The 18,827-nt window shown below is 53.7% G+C and overlaps 6 protein-coding genes across 6 annotated transcripts; 4 read left to right on the forward strand and 2 right to left on the reverse strand.

The window, feature by feature from the left end:
- Positions 1 to 678: 678 nt before the first annotated feature.
- On the reverse strand, positions 679 to 3,706 carry TRIREDRAFT_72459 (phosphatidylinositol-4-phosphate 5-kinase; the record flags this gene model as incomplete). The annotated part of the gene is made up of 4 exons (XM_006968832.1): positions 679 to 1,335; positions 1,392 to 2,355; positions 2,460 to 3,196; positions 3,389 to 3,706. 4 exons carry the CDS (start codon positions 3,704 to 3,706, stop codon positions 679 to 681), a joined length of 2,676 nt encoding a protein of 891 aa, XP_006968894.1.
- A 263-nt stretch (positions 3,707 to 3,969) lies between these two features.
- TRIREDRAFT_111372 (uncharacterized protein) lies at positions 3,970 to 5,263 on the forward strand (the record flags this gene model as incomplete). The annotated part of the gene is made up of 5 exons (XM_006968787.1): positions 3,970 to 4,238; positions 4,279 to 4,456; positions 4,599 to 4,671; positions 4,783 to 5,133; positions 5,176 to 5,263. Coding segments are annotated over 5 exons (957 nt in total), but the record flags the coding sequence as incomplete, so codon positions are not given.
- An 806-nt stretch (positions 5,264 to 6,069) lies between these two features.
- Positions 6,070 to 7,092, reverse strand: TRIREDRAFT_111373 (uncharacterized protein; the record flags this gene model as incomplete). The annotated part of the gene is made up of 3 exons (XM_006968833.1): positions 6,070 to 6,275; positions 6,540 to 6,725; positions 6,963 to 7,092. 3 exons carry the CDS (start codon positions 7,090 to 7,092, stop codon positions 6,070 to 6,072), a joined length of 522 nt encoding a protein of 173 aa, XP_006968895.1.
- Positions 7,093 to 9,562: 2,470 nt separating this feature from the next.
- On the forward strand, positions 9,563 to 11,073 carry TRIREDRAFT_111374 (uncharacterized protein; the record flags this gene model as incomplete). The annotated part of the gene is made up of 4 exons (XM_006968788.1): positions 9,563 to 10,198; positions 10,261 to 10,739; positions 10,808 to 10,929; positions 11,027 to 11,073. The coding sequence occupies 4 exons, from the start codon at positions 9,563 to 9,565 to the stop codon at positions 11,071 to 11,073; spliced, it is 1,284 nt and encodes a 427-aa protein (XP_006968850.1).
- Positions 11,074 to 12,509: 1,436 nt separating this feature from the next.
- TRIREDRAFT_123771 (Glutaryl-CoA dehydrogenase) lies at positions 12,510 to 14,069 on the forward strand (the record flags this gene model as incomplete). The annotated part of the gene is made up of 3 exons (XM_006968789.1): positions 12,510 to 12,819; positions 12,912 to 13,937; positions 14,023 to 14,069. Exons 1-3 carry the CDS (start codon positions 12,630 to 12,632, stop codon positions 14,067 to 14,069), a joined length of 1,263 nt encoding a protein of 420 aa, XP_006968851.1. The 5' UTR covers positions 12,510 to 12,629.
- A 1,216-nt stretch (positions 14,070 to 15,285) lies between these two features.
- On the forward strand, positions 15,286 to 17,151 carry TRIREDRAFT_123773 (uncharacterized protein). Its single transcript, XM_006968790.1, has 6 exons — positions 15,286 to 15,509; positions 15,584 to 15,681; positions 16,037 to 16,082; positions 16,226 to 16,255; positions 16,343 to 16,526; positions 16,591 to 17,151. The coding sequence occupies exons 2-6, from the start codon at positions 15,638 to 15,640 to the stop codon at positions 16,728 to 16,730; spliced, it is 444 nt and encodes a 147-aa protein (XP_006968852.1). The 5' UTR covers positions 15,286 to 15,509; positions 15,584 to 15,637; the 3' UTR covers positions 16,731 to 17,151.
- The last annotated feature ends 1,676 nt before the right edge of the window (positions 17,152 to 18,827 follow it).

The following is an 18,827-nucleotide window of genomic DNA, read 5'->3' on the forward strand; positions in this document are numbered from 1 at the left end:
CACACAGCCCGCACAGAAACAAATTTCCCTCGTCTCTCTTCTGTCTCTCTCTCTCTTGTTTTCGTTTTCTGGTGTTTTTCTTTCTTTTTGCCTGCCAAAAAAAAATTGCACTCTGTTCCGTCTCTGACTCGCTTCGCTCCAAAGCCGCACGCACACATATCAGAAATGAACCAGACCAAGAGAATAAAAAGGAGAACGGGAGACGCGCGTTGCGAGGATGAGAGCGAAAACATGCCATTTCCTCTGAGTACAAAAGAAAAAACAAGGAGCATGAACCAAACCGGGGGGGAAAAAGGATAGAAGAGAGGCTGGCCAACAATAAACAATCAGATGACGAGAAGAACGCACTGGCCGTTACGCAGGGGGGCTGGCAAAGGATGAAGAAAAAAGTAACAAGAAGAAGACCAAGAAAAGAAATGCGAGGTGCTGATTATGTTGCAAAACAGTGTTTAAAATCGTCGAGTCCAGCAATCCCGCCCAACCCGTTTTCTTGTGCTTCATGCGGAATCATCAGAGAGGAGAAAAATGGTGGGTTGATGAAAGTTGGGACCCTGTGAGTATAGTGGTGAACATCGCTGATCTTCTTTTATGCGCCACGCCGTGCTTTGTCGTAATGCCAATCAATTTCCAAATCCACCAGCGACGGGGTTGCTCAAGTCCCGGAGTGCTGTGGCCCATCTACTTGACCATTCGAAAATTGCCTTGCTGCGAGTTCTCCTTCTTGGGGAGCGCTGGCAGGCGCTTGTTGAGACTACCTTGGCTCACGGGTCGGGCTACCTTGAGGGAGTTGTCTCTGCTGACGGTGCCGTTGCTGTTGTCGCCGTAGCCACTGTCGGAGCTGTCGGGCTTAAGGTAGGGTTGATCCTGAGGGGGAGTCGGCGGAGGCGCCCGGCCGGGTTCGGGTATGCTGTGCCAGGAGGTGCCCCGAATCCATCGTTCCGTATCGTCTCGGCTCTCTCCGGCTTCTTCGACAACTGGGAGGACAGCCTCATGCTGAGAGTCACGGGCGCCTGGCATGGTGGCACTGGTCTTGAGCGTTCGCTCAGGAATCCCCGGTTCGGGCGATTTGGGGGCTCGGTCGTTGGACTCGGGGGGCGGTGGGGGTTGGTGCATAGGCATCGGAGGGATGGTGCTCTGCCTTGACTTTTGTGCTTGAGCCTGCATTTCCTGGTCTCTGCGGGCTCGCTCTCGCTTCGCTTCCTCGGCAGACATGGTGATGCCCTGGATGAAGTGATAGAAGCGGTCTCCGTATTGGTCCGGCGGCAGGGCCGAGATCTTGCTCTTGTCGTGCGAAAGGCCCTTCCAGAAATGCTCAATCTTCTTGATCATTCCGTACTGTTGAGGATTAGCTTACATGGCTCTCAACGACAAGTCATCATTCGTCCACTTACGTGCGTCAGGCAATCAATGACACCCAGGTAGTAGATCTCTTCTGCTGGCTCATTGTCCTCGTGAGTCGCCCTGAAACCACCGTCGTCTTGGTTGAAGATGAGCCCCCGGCGATCCTCACCCACGTCGTCGGGCATCTGGTCGTCAGCCTGGCCCATGGGTACCGGACGTTCTTTCTGAACCATCTGCCGCAGTTCCTTGGCCTTGCGGTAGTTCTCCAGCTTTGAGGGCGTTCGGAGAAGCGAAGCCTGCAGGTCGTCTTCGTTGTTCTTCTCGCCTCCCGGGTTGAACACTTGCAGGGTCTTTCCGCGCAGGTTCTCTTCGTTACCGCGGGATAAATCGTGGATGCCGACCAGCAAGGAATAGTCCATGATGTGAAGGCGCTTGAGGAGGGCCACGTCTCGCTGAAGCTGCTCGAGGAACAGCTTCTTCTTCTGGATGCCCAGTTCGAGGTTCTGCTTTCGTCGGAGCCAGTTCAAGTCCTTGAGAGTCGCGCGGGGATTCTTCTCCAAGTCTTCCTCCCTGTAATCTCGCCCAATAGTCGAGCCCTTGAGGTCGAAGGTAGTGTGAACGTCTCGGTGCGGCGGGAACAGATTGTTCATGACGACGAAGTGAATCTTCTTTCCATATGGCATCTTGACTCGATGAAGGCCGTAGAATTGAGACAGTAGGGTATTCGGGTTGTTGATGACGTGTTGGTAGTAGTCCTTGAGGATTTTGCGCAGGAACTTATGCTCGGCGTGGTGGATAGTCTTGATGATGTACTTGTAATCTCTAGAGAAGTAGAAAAAGCTGCCGCTCTTACCAGGGGAGCCCAGCTCCGAAAGAATATACTTGCCGGTCAGGGACATGAGATAGTCGGCCGGGTCCAGGCGGAAGGCTTGTCGAAGGTGACGGAAGACCCAAGGGGCATAGTCTTTAAACTTGAAGTCGTACTTGGCCGAGGGGACGAGTTCGTTGCCGGTGCTATGGAGGAGAGAGAACTAGTGTCAGTAAAGCACGAGAACAAGGTAGAAAGGGAGAGGTTGAACAGCAAGCCTGAAACTCAAGGGGAGAATGAGTATACGTACATGTCGAACGTGGACTTCTGCTTAACATGAAAGTCGGCATCGGTCAACTCGCGGTCCAACTTTGCGTTTGTCCTCGAGACGGATACACGAATGCCCGTCAGCATGTTGTAGGCCGTTACCCAGTTGGCGTGGCTCTCGTCGACCTTGGTGCCGACAAGGACGCGGTCATCGTCCTCTTCCTCCTTGCGCTTCTTCTTGCTGGCGCGCTTCTGTCGGTACACTTCAGCCCATCGCTGGGCATCTTCATCGTGCGCAATCTCGTCCCGGGGAGCGTCCGACTGCATGGATCTCGTCGTCCGGCGGGCCAGGCTGAAGGAGGCGGCACGACCGCCTGCAGGGTTGGCGACAGTGGGCGAGAAGCGCCCGCTGGCCTGGGCGCTGTCAAGCTCCCTTGAGTTCCTACCTGACGGCGGCTTGGGAACCTCGAGCGTATGTCTCTGTTTGATGCCCATGCCGGGTCCCGGTGGCTGCAAATGTGCAGACAGGGACGGTGCCGAGTTGGAGCCGCCGGGCTGGTAGGACGCGGGAGAGGAGAAGCGCTGGGGGTTGACGCTGCTGGTGTTGAAGTTGGCGTTGCCGTTCGACTGCTGTGGCAGGGCCGGGTCGGAGGCCATGGGCGATGCAGGCGTCAGGGACGGCGTCCAAGGCTGGGGCGGGCTGTGCGAGTCGGTGTCTGTGGGGGGCGGCGTCGGGCGTCCCAGAGAGGCAGAGGCAGAGACGCCGTCGGGAGCGCTCCTCTGGGCCGTAGCCTTGTGGTTCTGATTCTGGTTCTGGTTCTGCTCGTCGTTCTGGTTCTGGCTCTGGCTCTGGCTCTGGCTCTGGCTGGCGGACGTCGTCTGCATGCGAGATTGGTCGGAGGAGCGCTGGGAAGGGGACACGGCGGCGCCATTGGCCAGGGCGCGGTCGACATCGTGCACGTCCAAGGTCACGTCGTGGGCGCCGTAGCCGCCGGGCAGGCTCTTGCCGTTGGAGAGCGAGCTCATGCTGGTCGGACGTGTCTCGTTGGCGCTGGCGTCGTCGTGCCACTGGTCGAGGTCGCCCAAGGGCACAGGCGAGTCCGAAAGGTCCGAGGCGCGCGTGGACAGTGTCGAGCTCTCGTCGAAGCGCTCATGGACGGCGTAGGACCGGGCGTCGGTTATGGAGGCCTCATTCGCCTGGTCCTTTGCGCTGAAGTGGTCGAGGTTGATGACGGAGCCGTTGCCGCTGGGGAAGACTGTCGAGTGGTCTTGGGTCAGGAACGAGGGCATTTCGCTGCGACGGGGCGGACGCGAGCGAGCGACAACGGCAGCGGCAGCGAGCAGCGAGCAGGGCAGACAGGCGCCGGCTGCGGTGTAAGAGCTACCAATTGAGCGATGCTGGGCGGGTTGCTGTTGGATCGATGGTGGACAGAGATTTGGGGTGGTTTGGTCTGGTCTGGTCTGGCTGAGAGCAGAGCAGAGTGCAGTGCAGTGCAGTGCAGTGATGGGCAGTGCTGGCTGGACGGGACTGGACTGGACTGAATGGTTTGCAGGTTTGGTGCAGGAAATTGGGCAGAGACGCTGGACAGCACAGCACAGGGCAGGACTGAGGGAAGCACGCTGGGGCCTGGCAGTCCGACCCACTGAGAGCAGACGCTGGGGGATGACGAATGGCCCCGGGCCGGGGGGCACGAGGGACGCTGCAGCGGGCAGAGACACCTGGAAGCGCAGGGAGGTTCAGGGCCCTGGGCCGCTGTTTGCTGCAGGTGGTCAGTGGGTGTCTGGGCGGGTTGGTGGGTGCGTTGAGGGCCTCTCTGAATGGGTAGGCGGTGGGTTCAATGCTTATGTGATGGATGATCAAGGGGCCGGGATCAAATGCAGGCAGGAATGAACGGCGACTTCTCCGTACAACCCGTCAACTTCAGAAGACCAAGAAAGAAGAAGAAAAGAAAAACTTGACAGCAACCAACGTTCACGCACATCAAGCCAACGTTCCGTCGGACTTGCAACCTCGTGCAAATTTCGAAATGACAGTGGCGGGTTCGTCGTTGTCTCCGGGCTGCGCTAATGGGGGGGCCACAAGGGGGTTGGCAGCGGAAATGGGCGACAAGATTGGACCACAGAATGGATCAGCAACGGGAATCAATGAAACCTGGGAACAGCCTTGATGCAATTGCACCAGCACACAGCAAGCACAGCAAGCACAGCACGACCTGGATCAACACGGCTTGGATGACCATGATTGTTGGTACTACGTACGTGCATACGTCGAGTGTCTTGATCTCGGAGGCACGGGGGCTCTGTTGTGCCCTGATGCTGCTGCTAGTACTGATGCTGCTGCTTCTCCCTTGCTGCTACGATATTAGATTTGATGTTAACATGAATACAGTGGGCGGCCGCTCGGTACCCAGGTGGAGATTTGATTTGATGCGGCAGAACACGACTTTTGAAGGACTTGGACGGACGGAGCGCCTGGAGGTTGATGACAACAGGCACCACTGCGCTACTCCAGCACGCCAAACCGACCAATCGACAACCCCGAGCAATGGGTGCGACCGAGCAGATCGATGCGGAGCCCTGGTTCAGCTGGCTCGACCCGAGGCAGTGCTCGAACTTGTGATGGATGGGACGATTCGACTCCATCGTGGCCCCCCAGCCTGCGTGCCACGGCAGACGTGCAGCACCAAAGCATGCACTCCGTCCTCCAGATATGTTCTGTGAGTACTAGGAGCTAGTACTGCTACTTGTACAGATCAAAGGTCCGGCAGCGGTACCGACAGCCCCTGGAAGCAGCCCGGCGGAAGCGAGAGCATGTTGAATTGTGTCGTTGACTCGCAGGGACAATGATTGACAGGAGACTCTGTTGCCGGCGTTCGCGGGTCTCCCAAGGTACTCGCACATGTACCTTAGAGCCTCCGTTCCTAACTGATTTACTCCTAGCCCTTGTTGATACCGGCACCGTTCCCGTTCATGCAAGTACATACAATGACATCAAACCGTTCCACCCCGACCGGTGGCAAGCAAACAACCTTGGAACACGACAAAGACACCAAAACGGTCGATTCTTGATGAAGAAACACTCCACGGAAGGGTACCATCTTGTACTTCGTATCGAGTACTGTACGCCAAGTGCCTGCAGTATTACGCGGGTGAAACCGGCTGACTAAGAATCAGTTCAGCCGGTCAACGGGAAAAGGAAGCTTGACAGAAAGCTGAGGAAATAAATCGACGAGCTGAGTGTGAAGAGTCACATCACATCCATCACATGCATGCATGCATGCAACACGCTTCGAGCTGTGGACGACCGACTGTGAACTCCAGAGGCTTCCATCCCAGCCGAGATGCCGTCTGCCATGTCTTCTTGGTTCTCTATCACGAAAATCTCATGCTCATGTCCCTACGCGCAACTTCTCCGCAGCTGGGCGTTTGACTCTCCCTAAAGCTTCCCCTGAGCGTCGTTGCTTGGCGCCCAAACGGTCGTACCTAGGTATGTATGGTAGCAAAAGGATTCTGTCGGAAAATACGGCCACAGTCTCGTCCGCCCAACCATCCAGCCTCTCCATCGTTTCTTAATTCCGGCCGCCTCTCGACAGACATCCAGAGAGGGTAAAAATAGGTGCGCGGCCTGTCAGCACTGCCTCTCCCCCGTCATATTAAAGAACCCTTGCCGGCCGAAACATGCCGGGACCAGCGCATAAACGCTCGACTGCCAATATCTTGGCAGACCTGTGCACACCCGCGCTCAGCCCCCTCTGCAATATTCCCTCTCTCTCTCTCTCCGATCTTTGCCCGCGCATCGGATCACCCAAGTCTTTCTCCGTCTCCAGCGATAGGGCGAGCGCTCCCAATCTTACCATAGCTTGGTACATGTATACAGCATCTACTTTCGCGACTGGGTGCAATCCTTGCTGTGATTTTCATCTCCCTGCTAATACTGACTTCTAGAAGAACTGGGGAACCCGTCAAACGCCCAGAGAAGAACAAACACAAGAGATAAGCGCAGTAATATGAAGAGAGCAAAATGGCCCCCAGCTAAAAGAAATCTGCAGCAAGGGAGGGAGAGAATTGTGCTTAAAAGAGAGCAGAATTGAAGCTTCTTCTTTAGGCCGTAGCCGCGACGAACCCATGTCAAAAATGCCTCCTTCAAGAAAGGGTACCTCTTCCGCGTACACGGAGGATGGTGATGTTTGATTCTCCTGTAGCACACGCTCCTGAGGCCTCACGTCGAGCAGCTTGTGCGGCAGCTGGGTGCGTGTAGAGAAGTGCTCGTAGGCCACACCACCACCACCGAAAGCATGTCTCATAACCCCTTTACGCGTGTATTCACAAGTACGACACGTGGATCCTGATCGAGTGGATCGCCAAGTTCCTCGACTTCGGCTCAGACGAGCAAGTCGTAATTTTTGGGTAGAGTAGAGTCGTCACGGACTGCGTGTCAGGTGCTTCCAAAACATCAAATCTTCTCTTGAAACAAACGAGCTTCTTCGTCAAGGAACAGCGGTAAGATATTACCCTGAATATGTATCCCTTTGGAGAGGGGACGCACGTATTTCTGAGCACCATGCGTCATCATCGTCATCATCGTCCATGTCGATCGTATCAACATAGCCCACGGCAAAATGAAAGCTCCTCATCTCACAGATGTTGAAGCGAAAAGCAATGTCTTGATCGCCCATCGTGTAATTCAAGGCGAGAAGAAAGCCATGGATGACCTGCCATCATATTTCGTTGCTTGATGGAAACAGTGTTTGGCGGCCCAATATTAGGTAAGCTTCATATAGTAGCTCGAAGAATCGCAAAAATAGGTACATGTACCGAGATAATGCAAGTCGCAGCTCGTAATAAAGACTGGGGATCGATATTGCAAAAGTGCGGATACCAATACAGTAACGCCCAAGAATGCGATCCCAAGCTCACAGGCACTGTCTTCGAAGACAATCGTACGAATTGACGAAGAATGTCTGTCTGTAGCTTTCTGTTCATATTGCCTCATGCTTCCAGTTTTCACTCGCGATGCTCGAGTGCTTCGCATCTACCCTAGAAAACAGCAAACAATCGAAAGTCTGAAGACCTCAATATGTCACGCTCCAACTAAAGCCTCTTATGCCAGACCGCTTTGGATCATTACACGGACGTTTTGCCATCTTACAAATTATATGGCATTATCTCCAGTTTGAGACTCGATGCTGGTTCTCGACGTCGTCTGTTCACTGCTAGTATCCGAATCTGGCTAGACTCCCGAGCTGCTGCCCGATCCCCATTTGATGTCATCAGCCAGTGATTGATAACATGAACAATTCCATACCTTACCTTCTTCTTGGTCCATTCTTCTTCTCCAAATCAGAGCAACAAGCAGTTGACAACTGTCTCCTCAGCCCGAAGCTGACTATTTCCTGGACCATCCGCTTCACGATGGCTACCAATGCCAAAACCCGCCTCCTCAATAAAGACTACCTCCTCAGGAACCGCCTCAGGAAAGATCCAGCAGAACCGCCATCACCAAGATCCCTGACGCTGAGAAAGTTGCAACCAGCACGCCGTCGACACTGATTGCAGAGACCTCTGATTTTTAATATATGCGGCTCGAGTCAAAGACAGTCGACTACACCGCCAAAGCATCGCACAACACGCTTGCTCTCCTCTCGAGTTGTCTTCTGGAGGGCTGGCTCCAATCGAGTCACCGTCCAGATTACAGAGGACCTTTCTTGCTGGCTCACATAAGGGATATTGTCCGGAACTGTGAAAAGAAAAAGGCAGACCTCTAGTAGGCGAGGGGCCGACAAAGTTGTACGCTCCATCGACGGATTCTCAGAGAAGCAAGTGTACGACTTTTGGTGCTTCTCACGAGAAGTTCCAGCACGACATTCCCGACGATGCTTGGCGACTCATATGGGGTCTATCCTGGCCCAGCTAGTTTGATACTGTATAGGAGGAGGTCTTGAGGAGCCGAAATGCTCCTCGGTTCTGTTGCCCTCCCCATGGGTCCCTTCTGAGTTGGCTGACCACCTTAGACACGCAAGCACTGGATGCTGCCCACCATCTGATCATTCATAGTTCAGCTTTGGCGTGACATCCAACATGCTGCAGCTGCAGTTGTACTTTATCAACGCTGTTCGGTACTCCTAGGCGGAGCTGGCAGATTCTTCGCTTCTTCGCTTCTTCGCTCGCTGCTCGCCTTCGCCTTCGCCTTCGCCATGCCCCTTTTCGCCCCACACAAAAATGAGGCGATGGGACTAAGGGGAACATATTCTTCCCTTGGCCGGTTGAGCATCGCAATAGACATTCCGCTGCCTCCGGGGTGGGTTATAAGGGGAAGATATGCAAGTACAGCAGCTTGAATCGTTGAGACTGAGGGACAAGGTGAAATATTGAGTATTGTTGAAACGTCTAGACATGCCACAGATTTCGAATCTCTCACATTCTAGGATTCGATGCTAGAGTACCTACAACTGCTTCAAGAGCATCAGATACAGGCTAGAAAAGTGTCGCGAATTTGGACGAACTTCCCTCATACGGCGGAACGCTGGTGCTGGCAGCTATTGCATATATATGAACCGGAGACCAAGTCATTGTTAGGCCACCAGAAAGTCACTAAATTCCCAATCTACCTGCTTCAGCCAAAGGGCCTCCGGAGAGAGAGTTGCGATTAGAATACTACATGCGCATACAAACCGAGTCCAGCATTACTTTTCTATGCCCACGTGAAGTCATACATGCACGGCCTTCGAGATCATATCGCTTACTCATCCTCTTATTCGAGATCCCAAGGTCAGAAAAGCGCTTGGCCATGCATCGCGACTCTTCTCCACCACTCGCATGTCAATGTCGATGGATCTTGTCTCCCGCTCACGAGTGAAGACAAACCTCATTCCTACTCGAAGAACGATGAAGCCGGGCTCCCAGCGAGTTCATGCTTGCCAGACGTGTCGAAGACGAAAAATAAAGGCAAGAAAACCACCCAAGCCTGATGAAGAGACAGACGGAAAGCAATAAATGACTGAACTGGATTCTAGTGTGACAACAAACTACCAGACTGCACTCAATGCACGAAATTGAGGAAAAAGTGTCCCGGATCTACTCAAGGACTGATATTCATCCATAGTGTCAATGGCAGGTCAACCACAATGATGGGGCGCATGTGTCTCCATGCTAACAACTCGCAAAGTCCCCCAACGGCACCAGCAGCTTGCTTGCCACCTTCGAATTGATGAAGCAACAAGCTCCCCTTCTATGGGGCTGAAACGCACGAATAAATGGGAGGCCAAGATGTTGCAGACACAAACACCTGACATGCTGCCGGATATTGGCGGTGGCGTGCACGGAGTCATCTCTCGCCTCGCTGTTGAGATCGGATCCCATCATCTATCTCCATGGACGCCTCACCCATGGTTCTTATCAGTTCCCCAGCTTGCGCTTCCGTCAGATGTTTACTCCAAATTACTGCTACCGCTCCAGGCCATAACAGTGGCTTTCAGGGCTCTTTCTGAGCGTGATTCGAAGTTGAGAGCAGAAGCGTATCAATACTACTCCCGAGGCTTGGAGCGTCACCGGGCTCAGCTTCACCAGTTCGCCATAACGCAGAGGCGCCAGCTTCTTGCTTCCATTCTTAACGACCTCCTTATGTCAATGGCGCTTCTGGAGTTTGAGATGATGGCTCCTCTTGCTATCGATTCCTGGTTCCCACACGCTTATGGAGCGTTGAGCCTTTTGGAACATGTTACGCCCGCGGGCTGCCAGGAGTCGCCTTTCTTCGAAATCTTCTGGCAGTTGCGCTTCTTCATGGTGAGTCCTGTGTAGTTTGCTGAAGACCCGGATGGCAGTATATAAGCTCACGATCTTGACAGTCCTACGTGACACTGTCTACCCGCAAAATGACGTTCCTTGGGTCGCGATCCTGGAGGGAGATACCCTTTCAACGCCGCGGCAAAACCGAATTTGACTGTGTCATTGACGGTCTACTCCTCCATGATGACCAACATAAAACAGAAGATTTGTCGGACACTGGGCCTATCAGAAGGCAAACACTCGATGAGAGTTCACGCCAAGGACAAGAGGGATACAAGTCCCCCCGTCAGAACCAACTCGCCGATCAGACGCGCATGATTCGACTGCTCAGGAGCGTGGGAGAGCTCGCATCGGCTTGCACTGTCGATGATGATCCTAAAAGACAGGAAAGTCTATCAATGGCCATCCTTTCAGAGTCCAAACAATTGATGGACCAACCGTTCCTGCCGTTCAACGTTGGGCTGCAAGTGACGGCCGTAGCAAATCTGGTGTCTCGATATGCGTTGAATCCTGTGCAGCAACAAGAGGCAGCAACGCTGTATGCCAACTGGCGCGGCCGTTTTGCATTGACATGTTGATCAACGGCAGAGGCAGTTCATTTGACAGGTCTCTACAGGTGATACTTGCTTCGAAGCCACTGCTAAGGATCAAGATGAAAGTCTTCGGCATCAAGATACCTAGGTACTTTCCGCTTTGTAAAGAACAGCTTAAGAAGGCACGAGCTTCAAGTGAGTGGCTGCCTCGCGGGAGTTGCACGTGGCCTCAATCGTTTCCTGAACCCTGAATAATCCTACTGACTTTCGACTGACTAACCACGTTACCTAGTACAGCTCAACATCAAATCGAGTCTGCTCAAGGGCAGCTATCCATGATCGCCTGTTTCTTATTTGTATATGATACCTACCGACCTGACCAATCAACCCTCATCATACCCCTCGAAGATGAATAACAACTCGATCGAATCCCCTGAGTCGCCGGCTCCATCATCCAGTCAGCTATATCCTTTGCCGAATCAAGCCCTATCAGTTGGTAGCCAAGACGATGTGAGCCCGTCACCGAGCGGCAAGCTCTTCTCCGGAGATCGAGGACTGCCGAGGTCAGATTCTCTTCAAGCTTCGCAGTTGTGGCCACCCAGCCAGGATGGCTCGGCTGCCCTTGTCCATGACTGCATAATATCGTGTCCGGACTTGAACCATCCTGCAGGGCAACGTTGGGTAAACGGCACTCTGTTTTGCACTCTTCAATAGCTTATAGTAGCCGCAGAAGCTGACTACAGGTATTGAACACAGGGCAATGCACGCCAAATGGGAGGTTGGCAACGTCGCTGTTCTCGCTCTCAGCCTACAACACCACCTAGTTTTCGCGAACGCATGGCCGTCCGGTTCCGTCGCCGCCGTCCGTGGGAATCCCCCAAAACGTTTCGAGGCTTGACGGCTGGAGAGCTCGACATTCCGAGATTCCAAGACGGGAGAGAGCGAAGACGAAGAGCGCGGGGATCACTGGAGAGACACAGCCCCTCTGATATCGTGAGTCCTCACCAGAGTCCTGCCGCGGGAGCCAAGACGGCAAGCCCGTTGGTTGCGGCGGGAATCATGTTGGCCACGGTTGAGCTGGACAGGTTGAGTCGCGGTGGAGGGAGGGAAGAGGGGGGAGAAGTCTGCTTATGGAAAGATGGTCGAGCCTTGGACTGATAGGGGGGATACAGACATGTTACGATTATGGATGCTGATTGTGAAGACAGCTTAGTATGATTACATGTAAGAGTAGAGTATAGCTTTGACGGCATCGAAGTAAACAGTACCATTTCCGTGCCTTGACTTCTACGAGTTGGAGATGGCTCTCAGTTCTGTTAGCTAATCTTCTGCCTCCCTTTCCTACCCGTCTTCACCTGCTAGGCAATAATTCTAGCAGCAACTCCCATTGATATTGAGATTGTCTCCTCGTTACACCATGCCATCCTTTTCTCCCAACATCTTCCACTTTCAGCATGTAATCGATCACGTTCTTACTAGTACCTACTAAGGCAATCCCTTGGAGCCCCCCCTAAAGCGGCGCATCATGTGCCGTGGCGGCAGTGGAGATTTCTTAGTGGAGATTCAAGGTCAGCTCAACGAGGAGAAACAAGAGGCTGGAGAGCATTTGCGATTGGACCGGGTTTCATCGGATTAGCGCCTCGGTTCTAGTGGTTGCAAGGCACGAACAAGTCTGGGGAAGCTCCATTCGACGTTCCGAGATTTGTCTCTGAATCGACTCCAAGTTGCCGACGGTCAGCCGAAGCGTGCCTGGGACGATGGCGGCTGCTGTTGTTCCTGCTGCTGCTGCTGCTGCTAGTACATAACACGCAGCTCGTGCCTCTTTTTGACTTCGACATCATCATGCCAATGCTCCATCCTCTTCTCCCACCTCGACGGACCTGAGCAATTGAAAGATGCTGCGACAGTCCTTCAGGGCCTTTGCCCGCACGGCGTCAGTCAGACGGGCTGCTGCTGCGAGGAGCTACGCCACGTTCAACTGGGAGGATCCTCTCAATGCGAAGAACCTGTTTACCGAGGACGAGCTGGCCATAGCAGAAACCGCAGAGCGGTACTGCCAGGAGCGGCTGCAGCCTAGGGTCCTGCGTATGGCTTCTTCCTCTTCGTCCTGACATGATCAAAGCCCCAACTTGACTCGCTGACTTGTGTCTCCTTGCTTGCTTGCTTGCTTTTTACAGAGGCCTACCGCGACGAACACTACGATGCCAAGATCCTCGAGGAAATGGGCGAGCTGGGCCTGCTGGGCTCCAGCATCAAGGGCTACGGGTGCGCCGGCGTGTCCTCGGTGGCCGGCGGCCTCATCACGCGAGCGGTCGAGCGAGTCGATAGCGGCTACCGGTCGGGCATGTCGGTGCAGTCGTCGCTCGTCATGGGCGGCATCTACGAGTTCGGCACCGAGGAGCAGAAGGAGAGGTTCCTCCCGGAGATGGCCAGGGGCAAGCTCATCGGCGCCTTTGGCCTGACGGAGCCCAACCACGGCAGCGACCCGGGCAGCATGGAGAGCGTCGCGAAGCCGCACCCGACCAAGAAGGGATACTACTCGCTCAGCGGGGCCAAGACGTGGATCACCAACAGCCCCATTGCCGACGTGCTGCTGGTCTGGGCCAAGCTGCAGGAGACGGGCAAGATCAAGGGCTTCCTGGTCGAGAGGAAGGACTGCCCGCCGGGCACGCTGCAGACGCCCGCCATCAAGGACAAGAACGGGCTGCGGGCGTCCATCACGGGCATGATCCAGATGGACGAGGTGCCGGTGCCCGAGGCCAACATGTTCCCCGACGTCGAGGGCCTCAAGGGGCCCTTTAGCTGCCTCAACAGCGCGCGGTACGGCATCTCGCTGGGCGTCATGGGCGCCCTCGAGGACGCCATCGCCAGGGCGCGCACGTACGCGCTGGAGCGCAAGCAGTTCAAGGGCAACCCCCTGGCGCGGTACCAGCTGATCCAGAAGAAGCTTGCCGACGCCGTCACGGACGCCGCGTACGGCACGCTGGCGGCGGTGCAGGTGGGCAGGCTCAAGGACGAGGGCAAGGTGACGCCGGAGATGATCAGCATGGTCAAGCGGCAGAACTGCGACTCGGCGCTGCGCAACGTCCGCGTGCTGCAGGAGATTTTCGGGGGCAACGCCGTGAGCGACGAGTATCACATTGGAAGGCATGTGGCCAATCTGTTTGTGACGCAGACGTACGAGGGACAGAGCGATATTCACAGTGAGTCTTTCATTCTTTCTTTAATTTCCCTTTTGCACGCATTCCATCTCTCGACGTGTTGCTAACGGAGGGGGGTTGTATCTAGGTTTGATTTTGGGCAGGGCAATTACCGGCATCCAAGCTTTTGTGTAGACGATATGCTCCCTGTAGATAAAGATGATGAAGATGAACGTGATGAAACGAGATACATGCTTGAATCTTGGTGTCTTAGGTTGGTGTTGATGATGAGGTGGATGTTTGCCGATGCCCAGTGTCACCCACGGCAACACCATCACAATCTTCGAGTCTGTGTTTCCTGTCTGTCAACGCTCACAAGACCCGAGTATGTCTTTTTTGGCCATCATCTGTTGGTGACCATGTGAAGCCTCGTGAGAGCCAAACAAAAACCCCGCCGCGGGGTGCCTTGAGATGCCGGATGCATCCAGCAAGGTGAACCAAGTGTCACTTGTTTTTTTGCGTCCCCGTCTGTATCAAATACAGGAGCAGGGTCGTCTGGATAATGAAGTGTTCGATGGCAATATCGATTAGAAATAGGTATTATTGGATGTGAGGCAACAGCAGGTATAGATATTGTGGGCTGTGCTTGGAATCACGAGGTCAGCCATCTCTGGTGCGGCCATTCTGACACGAACAGAAAGGCAACCTGAATGCCAGCTGTCAGGGGTTATTAATGTACTGGACAGGCCATCACGGTGCATCTCGTGGCAAAAGGCAAGGTAGTCTTTCAAAGTTGCCGCGGTGTGCATGGTATGTATGTACTTGTGGCTTATCAGAGTCACGATATGCCTGCACCGGCCCGTCGAAAGCCAGGGAAGGACGTGGATGGATCCAGTCAAATGGCAAAATCAGTTTTGGGCCGTGACGAGGGAGCCACAAGGCCCCCAGTGAGCCACAGGGCCAGAAAGTCCCTTCGCCGCTATCGCTGGGTGCGTGCAAATCCGGTGCAGGCCCGTTAGTGGTCCGGGTCACACGATTCCCATTCCCCCCCCCCCGGGAGGAAGCACAGCTTTTTGCAGTGGCGGTGTCTTTCTCGGGGGGGCCACGCACGGTACGGAAGGGGAGAGAGGTACTTTGCTAGCAGGTACAGAAGGTGAAATAGAAGTGAAGAGAAGATGACAAGAAGACGGGCTGGGGTACAAAGAGTGGCTGTTCACAAAGAGGCTTGTGTGTGTGTGTGTGTGTGTGTGTGTGTCGAGCCAACCTGAACGGTCCGCTCTTTTTTTTCCCTCCCACTCTCCCCGTCCATCCATGTACCTCCTGTACGTAGCCAGCCAGTGGCTACAGCGAGGATTACTACTACACATACTAACCGGAACCTAGCACCTCCTGCTAAGACTTCCTGTACTAATTTTGCCCAACTGTGCCTCTTTCTCTTCTCTTCCTTTCCAACCCCTCCACTTGGACTTGGACATACTACCAAATCCAAACCACCATCCGAACATCACAGGGACTCGCAACTCCCGCTCGCAGACGAAAAGCATTTCCTCCTAGTCTTCTGGACTTGCAGACGGTCGCCTTGCATCGTCTCCATCGTCCTCGTAGGCGTCGCCTTGAATCCTTCTCGTCGTGACCGTGAGTCTGGCGCCGCCTCCGCATCGTGACCCGACCTGTCCGGACGCAAAATACTGACGCCCGCTTTCTGCCAGCCACGATCCGAGATCATCTCGACCTCTCTTTAGATACCACATACCCTCATCACAATGGCTCTGAAGCGCATCAACAAGGAGCTCAAGGACCTTGGCACGTAAGTCTCTCTTGTCTCTTCCTTCCACTTTCCCCCTCGTCTCCTCTGACGGACTCTCTACCCTCATCCCTTCTGTGCCTTCTCCCCGGGATACTGCCTTCCCACCCTCCCCTCCGCCACGTCTCTTGATCATCGCTAGGGGCTGTCTCTGGCTACGCCCATCAGCAGCGTCGTCGTCTGCAGCCCAGAGCCGTTGTGTGAGGTGGGGTTTGCTGAGCGGGGGTCTCACAAACCGCGGCTTTTGGGTTGGACGCTCAGCTCCTGGCGAGTCTAGAGGGTCTGGCATCAAGTCGCATCTTGTTCTGCTTTTAAGCATCAAATTCTCTGCTGTATAAAGAAGCTGACAACGATTTAGTGACCCGCCATCCTCCTGCTCTGCTGGTCCTGTTGGCGAGGATCTGGTAAGTTGGGAGTGTCCTTTTCCCTGCACGCCGGCATCAAGTCCATCGACGGATGGCTGCTCTTCGATCAGACGACGGCGATGGCGACGGCGATGCTGCATACACGGAAGACAAAAGCAATAGAATACTAACCCGCTTTGCAGTTTCACTGGCAGGCTACCATCATGGGACCCGTGAGTTCACCTTGACACCTAGTTGGCTGGCACACCATCCAACAACGCTCCTTTTGATGAGATGGGAGAAACTAACAACGCGCGCAGGGTGATTCACCTTACTCAGGAGGCGTCTTCTTCCTGAAGATCCAGTTCCCCACGGACTACCCATTCAAGCCTCCGAAGGTCAACTTCTCTACTAGAATCTACCACCCTAATATCAATAGTAATGGTAGCATTTGTCTCGATATTCTTCGAGACCAGTGGAGCCCTGCTCTGACCATCTCCAAAGGTAACCCTCCACCCGCAGCACGGCAATATCAAAACGAGCGAGCAAACTGACACGACACACATAGTCCTCCTCTCTATCTGCTCCATGCTGACGGACCCGAACCCCGATGATCCTCTTGTGCCCGAGATCGCGCACGTGTACAAGACCGATCGACCCCGGTACGAGGCGACTGCTCGGGAGTGGACCCGCAAGTACGCCGTCTAGGCTATACCAACCGGTTTTCTTTTTGGGGGTTTGAAGGCGCTGGGTGTTTGACGTCCTCTATCACGCAATGACGGTGCGGCATGTTTGACGAGCTTCCACGCGCCATGGCCGGGGCTGAGAGGGGATGAGATTTCGAGCATGGGCAGTTCTGCAAACATCTTGTGCTGTTCCATCATCATCTTCTTTCACATGTACCGCGCTATGATGCTGGAGGTGAGACGCATGGCCGGCGGACAAGGTGGCAGACTAGACAGATATATCCGCTATTCAAGGGCTTATGCGGCTGGACTTGACTTTGGGCTTGCACAACGACGTTATACTCTGCATCCAACAAACAGGCAACTGATTTTATGCGTCTCCGAGATTGTTTTACTGGCAGGTGATGTGAGGGATGTGAATGGCAATTTCCAAGTTCCACGCAGATTCGCGCTTGTAGCATTTGTGATGTTTGCTGTGAATGACTTTTGGCACTTGTGACGAGTAGACGAAAGGCATCACCTGGAACGAGCAGAAGGAAGGGTATTACTGGTGACGAGTGAAAGGAAGGGCATCGCTTGTGACGACTACAAGAAAGAGCATCCATGACGTGTATCTCGTTGCGTAGAAATGCTTGAGCGTACGGGGCGTAGGACTCCATATATATGCCTACCAGATAATTATCGGATAAACCAGCCTTGGACGTCATCTTCTCTCGACCGGTCAAGTAGCTGTAGTATTGATGGGGTTGAAGAAGATTGCTCAAATCCTCAAGAGTCCGTCTTGACGTAAAGCTTAGATTGGGGCGAGAAAGTAACGACAGACGATGCCGGCCAACAACTGTTAGAGAGTCTCGTAGCTTATTAGGTATGAATGCTCCTCGACTTGTCACAAGAATGTCATTGGGCAACTTGGTAGAATAATCTAGAGAAAAGCAAGGATTACGTCTGTCTGGGACAAGGCAGTTATTACGCAGTAAGGGAGTGGTATAACCTAAAAGGTGGCAAATGCAACAGTCCCGGCGCTAATTCATGATGGATAACGAAGAAACGCTCATTGTAAAGTCGTTTAAAGGAAGGTAAGAGGCGTTGACTTGATGTCCTTGGTTGCAAACTGCCGGGTTACACCGAGGTAATGATATGGGCAAGCCAAAGATTCTTGCACAGGAGAATCCACGATTAGCGTGCCCATAAAAGCGGTGGAAAGGAATAATGGTTCTACAAGAAGGGAAATTGATCTTGATATGTACGTTGCTACCAGCAGATATCACTATAAAGGGTATTGATACTCGACTTTTGCAAGACGACGATGAAGCTGGTTGCAAACAAAGATAACGAAACAAACAGTGTCGGCAGAGAAGAAGCGGACAAGTCCGGCTCGGGCGGCGAAGCGGGAAGCGCCAAGGGTCAGGAAGCCGTCACACCTTTTGTCGCATCTTGTTTCATGTAGCCTTGTGGCTCAGCCTCCTTTTCTCTCTCTACTATCTCTCTCTCTGGCTAAGTGAGCCAATGCTGATGATAGAGAGCAATAGAGGTAGTATGTACTAATAGAAGGGGCCATTCATGCGATGCGGGGGGTGTGGGATGAGAGAAGTAAAACGGCAAGGGACGAAGAAATCGAACGATTTTCCACATGTTTGCGATGGAGGTGAAACTTGGATGCTGGCGCGTCTTCTTTGCTTCTTTGCTTTGCCTCATGAGCTTCGTCATTCTTCTATTGTGGTAAGCGGTAGTTTGGAAATCTACTGCTCTTGGGCTGTTGTTGCAACAAGTGAGGAGTTTCTTGCGTGTAGAGACTCTCGGATTTGATTTGTTCCCAACGTGCTTCCTCTGAGGAGCAACTTGTCGTGATCCTTCTCCTGATACTGGACTGCTTGCCACATTCGACAAATCGACTGCCGCTGGGAAGACGAAGGGGGTTCATTGTTTTCTCGCTTGGGGCCGGTGGAGAAAGTGGCCCTGGTCTAGCACCTCCGTGTTCATATGGGAAAAATCTCCGTCTAGCCTTGTGTTGGTTAGCATCTCCAGGGCCATGTCCGGTCTGCAGACAAAGATGCTGAACGGTCCATGACAATGGTAGATGGACAGAGCAAACAGAGACCCTACTCCCGAGAGAATAAGA

The sequence above is a fragment of the Trichoderma reesei genome (genome assembly GCF_000167675.1).
Source record: "Trichoderma reesei QM6a unplaced genomic scaffold TRIREscaffold_26, whole genome shotgun sequence".
NCBI classification, from domain to species: Eukaryota; Fungi; Ascomycota; class Sordariomycetes; order Hypocreales; family Hypocreaceae; genus Trichoderma; species Trichoderma reesei.